The sequence below is a fragment of the Balaenoptera acutorostrata genome, chromosome 11 (genome assembly GCF_949987535.1).
Source record: "Balaenoptera acutorostrata chromosome 11, mBalAcu1.1, whole genome shotgun sequence".
Lineage (NCBI taxonomy): Eukaryota > Metazoa > Chordata > Mammalia > Artiodactyla > Balaenopteridae > Balaenoptera > Balaenoptera acutorostrata.
The window spans coordinates 63,557,334-63,567,157 of record NC_080074.1 but is presented as its reverse complement, the minus strand read 5'-3'; the positions used below and the strand labels follow the sequence as shown (position 1 = coordinate 63,567,157).

Here is a 9,824-nt window from a genome sequence, read left to right as displayed (position 1 = left end):
ATTCAGGATTATAGCTGCCTTGGGTGGGGAGAGGCAGGGGATACATTGGGAAAATCACGCAGTGTATTGTCAAGTTCAAGCTTTCGTTTGGAGGTTGTATTATGGGAGTTTATTGCCTTGTTAAAAATAATTAACTAATTAATAAGCTAAATAAAAGCAGACTATACAGGCACCAATAATGAGAACTGGGGATTGTGATTAATCTGATTCAGCATATATGAGGTCTAAGAAAGAGAAAGAGAAAAAATTAAATCTACATCAACAATAAGCAAAACAAAAACAGAAACATGAGACTTTAATTACGATAGCAAGAAAAACTATAAAGAATCTAGGAATCAACCGAACAATGAATGTATAAGACCATGCTGGAGAAAAGTTAACACTATTAAAGAACATAAAGGAAAACCTGGAAAATGGATATATACCATATTTGTGGAGGAGAAAATTTAACATTGTGAGGCAGTCAACTTTCTCCAAATTAATCTATAAATTCAATGCAATTCCTATCAAAATGTCAGCACATTTTTTCTAAAGAATTCAACAACTTATTTGCATTTATTTTTTTTTTGGCTGTGTCGGGTCTTCACTGCTGCGCGTGGGCTTTCTCTATTTGCGGCGAGCAGGGGCTATTCTTTGTGGCGGAGCACAGGTTTCTCATTGCAGTGGCTTCTCTTGTTGTGGAGCACCAGCTCTAGGCGTGCAGGCTTCAGCAGTTGTGGCATGCGGGCTCAGTAGTTGTGGCTCTCAGGCTCAGTAGTTGTGGCACATGGGCTTAGTTGCTCCATGGCATGTGGGATCTTCCCAGACCAGGACTTGAACCTGTGTCCCCTGCGTTGGCAGGCAGATTCTTGACCACTGCGCCACCAGGGAAGTCCTGCAATTTTATATGAAAGAATAAAAATCAATTTTGAAAAAGAAAATGAAATATGGAGAACTCACCCTATCAGGTAGTCAGATACATTACAAAGCTGGAGTAATAAAATCAGTGTTGCATCAGCACTGGAACAGTCTAGTAAAATGATATAAGAACTCAAACACAACATAAAACATTAAAGAAAACTTGAAGTTTATATATGATAAAGATGATGCTACAAATCAGGGGAAAGAGAATTGTTTAATAGATGGGGTTGTTTCACTAGCTGGAGAAAAGGCTGGATCTTGTATTAGTCTGTTTGAGCTGCCATAACAAAATACCACAGACTGGGAAGCTTAAACCATAGAAATCTATTTTCTCACCGTTCTGGAGGCTGGAAGTCCAAGATCAAGATGCCAGCAGGGTTGGTTTCTGGTGAGAGCTCTCTCCTTGGCTTGTAGATGACCTCTTCTCACTGTATCCTCACATGGTCTTTCCACTATGCTCACACAGGGGTGGGGGAAGGGAGGAGAGAAAAAGAGAAAGGGAGCGTGCTCTGGTGTCTCTCCCTTTTCTAAAAGGACAGCAGTACTATTGGATTAGGGCCCCCTATGAACTCATTTAGTCTTAAGTACCTCCATAATATCCCTGTCTCCAAATACAGCCACATTGGGGGTTAAGCCTTCCACATATGAATTTTAGGGAGACACAATTCAGTTCACAACAGCTCTCTTCCTCACACCATATATAAAGGTAAATTCCAGATGGATTAAAAACTAAATATTAAAAATAAAACTGCAAGATTAATAAGAGAGATGAAGATCCTTGTGATCTTGGAGTGGGAAATTCTTCTTAAGCAAGACCCAAAAGCACAAAGTAGAAGGAGATTTTTTTATGAATTTAACCACATCAAAATTCAGGATTTCTTTCGATGAAGTTCACCACAGATAAAGCTAACAGAAAGGTTTATATTACAGTTGCCACATTTAAAACCCATCTGACAATGGGTTTATTATCTAGAATATTAAAAGGAATTCCGGAAAACTCAATAAGAAAAAGACAGGAAATTCTAATAGAACATTGGACCCAGGCTATGAACAGGTGATTCTCAGGAGGGGAAACAAGAATGGCTATCAGGTATGTGGAGAGATGCTCACCTTGTTGACAACTGGAAAAATCCAATGTAAAATAGCAATATCCCCTTATAGTTCTGTACCATCAGATTGACAAATATTAGAAGGTCGAATAAGTACAAGGGTTTGTAATGATTTGGGAGACTTTTATGCACTGTTAGTGGGTGCACTGCAAAATAGGAAGCAATCTGACAGTACCTGGTCAATAAGTATGTATGTTCCCTATGACCTAGCAGTCTCAGAGATGCTCTTTTTCAGGTCTACAACTAGATATGTACAAGGATGCTCACTGCAGCATTATTCGCAGTGGCATGAAGTTGGAGGCAACATAAGTGTCCATCACTGGAAGAGTAGATAAGTAAAATGTGATGGATGCACAGTATGGAATTCTATGCAGCAGGAATAAGAGGGAAGAAAGAAAGAGGTTAAAAGGTACACCTCACATATTTTATCAAGAGAGCAAAGATTTTTTTCAGGAGCCTCACCCATCAGACTGCTGCTTGCATTTCATTGGCCAAAATTGTGTTACCTGGTCACACCAAACTATAATAAAAGGTGACTAGAGAGAAGGGAGGTTATGGATAGGGATTCTATCATCTAATCAGTGATTTCTGACACATAATCTGGTAGATTTCTTCTAACTGCTGCATAGAGTCCATAGTGTGCATTCACCACATTTTACTGTGATGGCTAGAGGTACAGCAGTCATCTTGTGACCATGAGGAAAAGTAAAGAGACTCCTAGAGAAGGCCCTGACAACATAAAGTTACTAAATCAACACCAACAGCTTCTTATGCCTGAACTTTTTATCCCGTATGAAGAATAAACCTCTATTTGTTTAAGCCACATGTGTCAGTTAGGGTTCAATTGCAGACAACAGAAATAAATCTGGCTAGTTTAAACGGAGAAGCAGGCTCTAGGTCCTGGAACAACTCCCAGCTTTGAGAGGCATGTGACCTCTGCCTATGATTGGGAAAACAACAGTCACTACTACAGGAAGATGATGAATCAGGAAGCTGCTCACCAGGACCCTCCTGCATCTGTCATGACCTGTGACAGCAAAACGGATGTCCCATGCTACTTAGTTCTATTGCAAATTTATGCCTCACACAAGAGTAGAACCTAAATCACAGATTCCTAGCTCACAAGAATCTGGGAGGTGTCACTTTAGCTTTCCAGCTTCTGTAGTTTTGGATGGATGTTGAACTGCCAGAATGTGGCAGTCACCACACCAGTGAGGTCAGCTTTTGGTTACTTACAACCAAAGGCACTCATGACTGGCACACTGCACAGAATGCAACAAGGCCAGAACCCAAAAACATAACGCTGAGTAAAAAGAACAAACACGATGAGCTCTGTAGCACAATCTAAGGTGTTACTTAAAACATACACAAATCAACACTACCTTTTTCAATGAAATGTACATTTTCAAGGATATATGTGTCAATTGGTAAAGGAAAGGAGGAGAATGGGCTGTGGGGATCGGGGATGAAAGAGATAAACCAAATAAAGTAAAATAAAACAAGAGAGAGATCTTGTACAGTCTGATAGTGGGAGTGATATAAGCAGAGCAATATGATTGGCTCCATTTTCTACACCTGAGGTCCAAAACCAATTCATTAAATTTGATATTTAATAGTAATTTAACTTAAAGAATAATTTAATAATAATTTATTAATTTAATAAATAATTGTAAATAAATGGTTTAATTTAAATGACTTTATTAACACAATTTAAATATTTCATTTTTAATTTACCACACCAGATTAATCCACTAAACTTAATATATCATGATTTTTGTACCCCTAATTAAGCAATTCTTTATACTTTAATTTTCCCAGAACCTCAAAAAATAGATTCAGGTGACCCCTGGCACCCCACCTCCGTCCCAGCCCCTATTTAGTGAGATGTCTTCACCTGCACTCTCTCCCACCACCCCGCCTCACCAAGCCCTGCTCCACCAAGGAGGAAGGGACTTCAGCTTTCGGGGCCGAGTTCGGAAACCTGGCAGCCCTTCCATCGCCGAAGGTTCTGGTTCTGCGGCAGCTGGTCTCCCCAGAAGGCCGAAGGTGAGCGCGTCGGCAGAGGCGGATCTTACTCTCAGAGCCGCCTCCGCGGGGGAGGAGCCGCCCTGACTCGGGCCCCGCCCACTCCGGCCAGGCTCTTGGGGCGGGTGTTGGTCGGCTTGGAGAGGAGAGAAGCGTCCCCGCCCGCCCCCCCCATCCCTAAGAAACCCGGCTTGATCCAGCTCAGCCCCGAGATGTCTGAGGCAGCTTTTTCTAAGTCGCGCCATCTGTTACCTGCGTTGCTTCCTGGGGCGGATAGTCCACCTCGAGACACTCCAGAGACCCCGTGCGTGTGCTCCCAGGAGTCTGGGGGGGTGCTGTGGGCTCCAGGCTGGGCCCCAGCAATGACTGCCTCCTAGGGACCCTCCAAACCCCAGGTAAGGTCCCATGGGAAAGAGAAGACCGCCTCTCTCCTTGACTCTCACTAGGATCCTCACTTGCAGTGAACGACTTCGGCCCTCTTAGGGTTCTTGCCCTTCGGCATCCCTGCCAGGGGCTTGTCCTCTCTCCAAGGTGGATGGGACCGGAGGCTCCCGTGGGAAAAAGCTCTCCCCAGGGCCAGTTGGGCGATTCGCAGCTGCTGGGACCCCTCCCGGAATCCAGGGAGACTTCCCTTCATTCTGTGTTATAGATGCCAACTGCGTGAGGAGGGGAGACTCACCTTCTTGCCCCCAGGATGGAAGAGGAGGAGCTGACGTTGCAGAAAGGAGGGCTGGACGTCTCTGAGGCCCTGTCCCGCCCCGACAATGAGACCTTTACCCCAAGCTGCACCCTGGGCGCCCTGTACTGGGCCTGTTTCCGCAATGACACTGCCCAGCTCCAAGCCATGCTGGATGATGGGGTCTCTCCAGAGGAGGCCACCCAGGTGGACAGCAATGGGAGGGTGAGCTACCCTGGGTGCTTCACAGGGCAGCAGGGGGCGCTCTGTGTCCTCACCACGCCACACTCATCCCATCCTTAGAGAGTCTCAGGATCAACACCCACAGCCTGGGTCCTCAGGAGGGAGGGAGTGGGTGAGAGTGGGTCTTCACAGGGGCTGGAACATCTCTGGGACAGTTGTGGGTTTAGAAGGCACAGGATCCCCCAAGGAGCTCCTGGAGGAAAGCACTGGGGCTGAGCTGTCCCTCCCCCAGACAGGCCTCATGGTCGCATGTTACCACGGCTTCCAAAGTGTTGTGGCCCTGCTCAGCCGCTGTCCTTTCCTGGATGTGAACCAGCAGGACAAAGAAGGAGACACAGCCCTCATGCTGGCTGCCCAAGCAGGTGAGAGGCTGCTAACCCCACCCTTTACCAAACCCCATCACCCCCCAGACCCGGCCACAGCCCCACACTCTTTCCACCGACGTTCCCCCACCCCAGATGCTGCCTTGTTGGGTGGAGGGTGGGTTTGGGGCTTTGTCATCCCTTTCTTGGGTAGCTAAGCTCTGCCCTTGGTGCCCTGCAGGCCATGTGCCTCTGGTGAGTCTCCTGATCAACTACTATGCTGGCCTTGACCTGGAGCGCCGGGACCAGCGGGGGCTAACTGCGCTGATGAAGGCCGCCATGCGGGACCGCTCCGAATGCGTGGCTGCCCTCCTCATGGCAGGTGCATGGGGCCTGAACCAGGATGTGTGGTCTCCAGTCCCTCCCCCACGCCTCCCCACCAGACACTAAATCAGCTGTCATAGTTGCAATGAGGAGAGAGGTGGAGATAGAAGATCAATCCAGGCTGACTTCCTGGAGGAGGGGAGTGTGCTGGGGCTTCTCACAAGCGACAAAGTCCAGCTATTGATAGCTCTATTTGCATTGCGAGTGGCGGTCCCAGAAAAGAAAGCTTGGGAGGATAACCTAGACCAGCTGGAGAACCTAATACAAAGAAGGCTGGTATCTGGAACCAGATTCCTAAGTTCTCATCCCGGCTCTGCCACCAGCTGAGTGACCGTGGGCAAACAGCTTCCCTCTCTGGGCCTCACCAGTGTAAGATGAGAGTGATGGCTTTCTCTGGGCTGATTTCCAGCTCTGACGAGCTAGGGTTCCAGGAATGCAGTGACGGGTAGTTGAGACGTGTGGCCATGTAGAGTTGTTCTGGGGTGAAGTCCACACTGTCTGTGGAGTCTTGGGCCCTCATTACTCCCTGAGGTGGGGCTGCCCTCTGTTGTTCACTCTGGGGGACCCCAGCCTCCAGCTTTTCCCTTTCCCATCCGGTCAGACTGGGTTTGGGGTGAGAAGGGAGGAAGCTGTACACCCCCTCCTTTGTCTCAGAGTGACTGCCACTCCTCTCGCTCCCAGGATTAGGGGTGTGTGGTGGTGAAGAGAAGAACCAGGAGTGGGAACCATCAGGATCCCCCCTCCACCTGCTCCAGAGGGTACAGCTCGCCCCCCACCCATCCTGGGCAAACTTCACACCACCCCTCTGGTCAGTGCCTTGGCTCAGGAGGTCTATTCTTCCCCAGGTTTGGAGATACCCATCCCCCCAGTAGGTCTCTGTGAAGTCTTTTCCCCTCGCTGGACTCCAATTTCTCTATCAGTCCTAAACCGGAAGTTGGGATCTGGGACTGGTACTGTCTCTGGGCTGTAACCACAGAGGGGCCCCAGCTTCCAGCTGCAACAGGATGGGACTCTGTGGCTTTGCATGTAACCCCAATCAGTCCTGCTGCTAAAGAATCTGCCCTTCTGCAAGTCACCAATCCCTGTCCTACCCCATGTCACCCCGTGCCCACCCCCAGGTGCTGACCTGACTGCGGTGGATCCTGTCCGGGGCAAGACAGCCCTGGAGTGGGCATTTCTGACCGACAGCTTCGCCACGGTGCAAAGGATCCAGCAGCTGCTGCGGCGGCCCCAAGTGGAGCAGCTCAGCCATCATTACCAGCCTGAGTGGCCAGCCTTGCCCGGCCTTGTGGCCCAGGCCCAGGCTCAGGCCTCCCCGTCTTTCCTAGAACGACTTCAGGCCACCTTGAGCCTCCCCTTTGCGCAGTCTCCTCAGGAGGGGGGTGTCCTGGACCACCTTGTGACCATCACGACCAGCCTGGCGAGTCCTTTCCTCACCACTGCCTGCCACACCCTGTGCCCTGACCACCCACCTGCACTGGGCACCCGAAGCAAGTCTGTGCCAGAGCTGCTAGGCACTGCCCCGCCCCCTCCCCCAGTACCCCAACTCCCCCCGGAAGTCCCTGGCCCCCGGGTCTTCATCCCCTACCAGAGCCCTCAGGGTGTATTGAGCATGTGCCATCAGTGGCTCCAGCCCAGAGACAGTACCAGCCCCAGGCCCCAAGCCCCTAAGATCCTCCTCTCCAAGGCATCCTCATCTGGCATTCAGTGGAAGCCAGAGCCCAGGTCTGCAGGGAATCGAAGGCTGTCCCTTCCTGTCTGGAGGTACCAGGAGCTCAGGATGGAGAGGAGGAGGCAGGAGGAAGCCAGGTTGGCACAGAGCCAGGGGACGACGGGATAGGCCGGGCTGGGAACAGGTAATCAGACCGCTCCCTGAGGCTCCTTTGCCCTCTAGAGCCCCTTCTGCCTTCCCATCCATCTCTGTCTAAGTGACTGTACTCTCAGCCTGTGTACAAGGTTATTCATACAGCATCGTTTGCAACAATAAAAGAGTGGAAACAACCTAGGTGTCCATCAAAAGGGGACTGGCTAAATTGATTCTGAGTGTAAATACTGCACACCCGTATGATGTATTCTATACAGTGGCAGAACAAGAGTAAGGAAGCTCTTTATGTTCTGATGTGAAACTATCTTCAAGATGTATTAAGTGAAAAAAAACAAAAACCAAAAAAACAAGGGCTGGAACAGTGTATATGGCATGCTACTATTTGTCAAAGTAAAATCTGCACCAAGATAAACTTGACTAATGCAGATATGTAGTGAGTACGAAGATTTATTTAACTACTTAATGAGCAAACTAGCAGGATGGGTCAAAGGAAGAAATGAAAAACTATTATTGACATTCAGGGGAAAAAAAAATGTTTGAATAAGATTGCAAAGTTAGATACAAAAAAATCAATTGCTACATGGCAATAAAACCATAACTGTTTTTTTTTCCTACCAGACAAAAATAATTTGCTATTTATCAATCTTCTACTAGTTAACCTCTTAACTTTATAGTCTACGCACTAATCAATAGTAAATCGTATAGCAAACTTAGTTACTTCCCCTAAATGACCCATAGGTGGGGTTATTAGCCAATGATCTAAAATATCTTTGAAAGGGCACTTAGTGATTTTTTGGTGTGCCTTATTTACAAGTTTTGGGTATTTTTTCTTAACATATTTGTTGCATAAATATATTTGCTTGCTTATTTGTGATAATGAAAGCAACCACTTATAAGGTGCTTACTATATTCATTAAGACATTTAACACTCCCAATAATCCTATGAGGATTTTATCTTTGAGGACACAGGGTACAGAGAGGGTAAGGAATTGCCCAGGTTCACACAGCTAGAAACTGGCAGAGATCAAGACTGAGAGCCAGCCATTCCAGTTGTAGGGGCCAGACTCTTCATACCAAACCATGCTGCCTCACAGCACCTTTCTGGAAAGAGACATGACAGATTTTTAGGGAAGAAGACTAAGCAGCTGATCAAGGGTGGAAGGGAGACTTTTCACTAAGTATCTTTTTGAAACTTTAGGCCTTTGTAAAAAATAAACTTAATTTTTTCAAACAGTCATAGATTTACAGAAAAGTTGTGAAGATCATGCAGAGAGGTTGCATGTACCCCATACCCAGTGTCCTCTTTTATTAACATGAGTGTAGTACATTTGTTACAATTAATGAACGAATGTTCATACATGACTATTAATAAAATCCATTCTTAATTCAGGTTTCCTTAGTTTTTTCCTAATATCCTTTTTCTGTCTAGAATTCCTTTCAGGACACCACATTACATTTAGTCATCATGTTTCCATAGATTCCTCTTGAATGTGACAGTTTTCTCAGATTTTCCTTGTTTCTGATGACCTTGACAGTTTTGAGGAGGATTGGTCAGATATTTTGTAGACTGTCCCTCAGTTTGGATTTGTCTGATGTTTTTCTGAAGAGATGAGGGTTATGGGTTTTCGGGGGGAAGATGTACCATTCTCCTCACATCATATTCAGGGTACCTCCTATGGACATGACTCGATCACCTGGCTGAGGTGGTGTTTGTCAGGTTTCTCCACTGTTATGTTCCTCTTTTTACCCCCTTTCTATATTGTACTCTTCAGAAGGAAGTCATTATATGAAGCCCACACTTAAGGAGTGGGGAGTTATACTCCATCTCCTTGGGGGTGGAGTATCTACATAAATTATTTGGAATTCTTCTGTACAGAATGTTTCAAGATTTTAGTCAAGTATTACCAAATTTTGAAAGACTTGAAAATAAATCTGCTCTTGTGTCCATCAAAAGATGAAGGCATAAAGAAGATGTGTTATATATATGTACGTATACACACACACAATGGAATACTACTCAGCCATAAAAAAGAATAAAATTTTGCCATTTGCAACAACATGGATGGACTCGGAGGGCATTACGCTAAGTGAAATAAATCAGACAGAGAAAGACAAACACTGCATGATATCACTTACTTGTGGAATCTTAGAGAATAAAACAAACTAGTGAATATAACAAAAAAGAAACAGACTCACAGATATAGAGAACAAACTAGTGGCTACCTGTGGGGAGAGGGAAGTGGGGAGGAGCAAGATAGGGTTAGGGGATTAAGAGGTACATGCTACCTTGTATAAAATAAGCTACAAGGATACATTGTACAACACAGGGAATATAGCCAGTACTTTATAATAACTATAAA

The 9,824-nt window shown here is 46.3% G+C and overlaps 1 protein-coding gene and 1 long non-coding RNA gene across 2 annotated transcripts; one reads left to right on the top strand and one right to left on the bottom strand.

Moving 5' to 3' along the window:
• Nucleotides 1-278: 278 nt before the first annotated feature.
• On the bottom strand, nt 279-4,060 carry LOC130709230 (uncharacterized). The gene is made up of 3 exons (XR_009009735.1): nt 3,933-4,060; nt 1,237-1,352; nt 279-874 (listed from the first exon to the last, which is right to left on the bottom strand). It is a non-coding gene; the product is annotated as an uncharacterized LOC130709230 (long non-coding RNA).
• A 747-nt stretch (nt 4,061-4,807) lies between these two features.
• Nucleotides 4,808-7,863, top strand: ANKRD33 (ankyrin repeat domain 33). The gene is made up of 4 exons (XM_007179379.2): nt 4,808-4,935; nt 5,190-5,315; nt 5,497-5,637; nt 6,758-7,863. Exons 2-4 carry the CDS (start codon nt 5,195-5,197, stop codon nt 7,477-7,479), a joined length of 984 nt encoding a protein of 327 aa, XP_007179441.2. The 5' UTR covers nt 4,808-4,935; nt 5,190-5,194; the 3' UTR covers nt 7,480-7,863.
• The last annotated feature ends 1,961 nt before the right edge of the window (nt 7,864-9,824 follow it).

Excerpts from the sequence above, each read along its gene's own strand:
- ANKRD33 (XM_007179379.2), top strand. The coding sequence starts at position 5,195 with ATGGTCGCATGTTACCACGGCTTCCAAAGTGTTGTGGCCCTGCTCAGC. Across the intron at positions 5,316-5,496 it reads CATGCTGGCTGCCCAAGCAG|GCCATGTGCCTCTGGTGAGT; the intron begins GTGAGAGGCTGC and ends GGTGCCCTGCAG. Across the intron at positions 5,638-6,757 it reads GGCTGCCCTCCTCATGGCAG|GTGCTGACCTGACTGCGGTG; the intron begins GTGCATGGGGCC and ends GCCCACCCCCAG.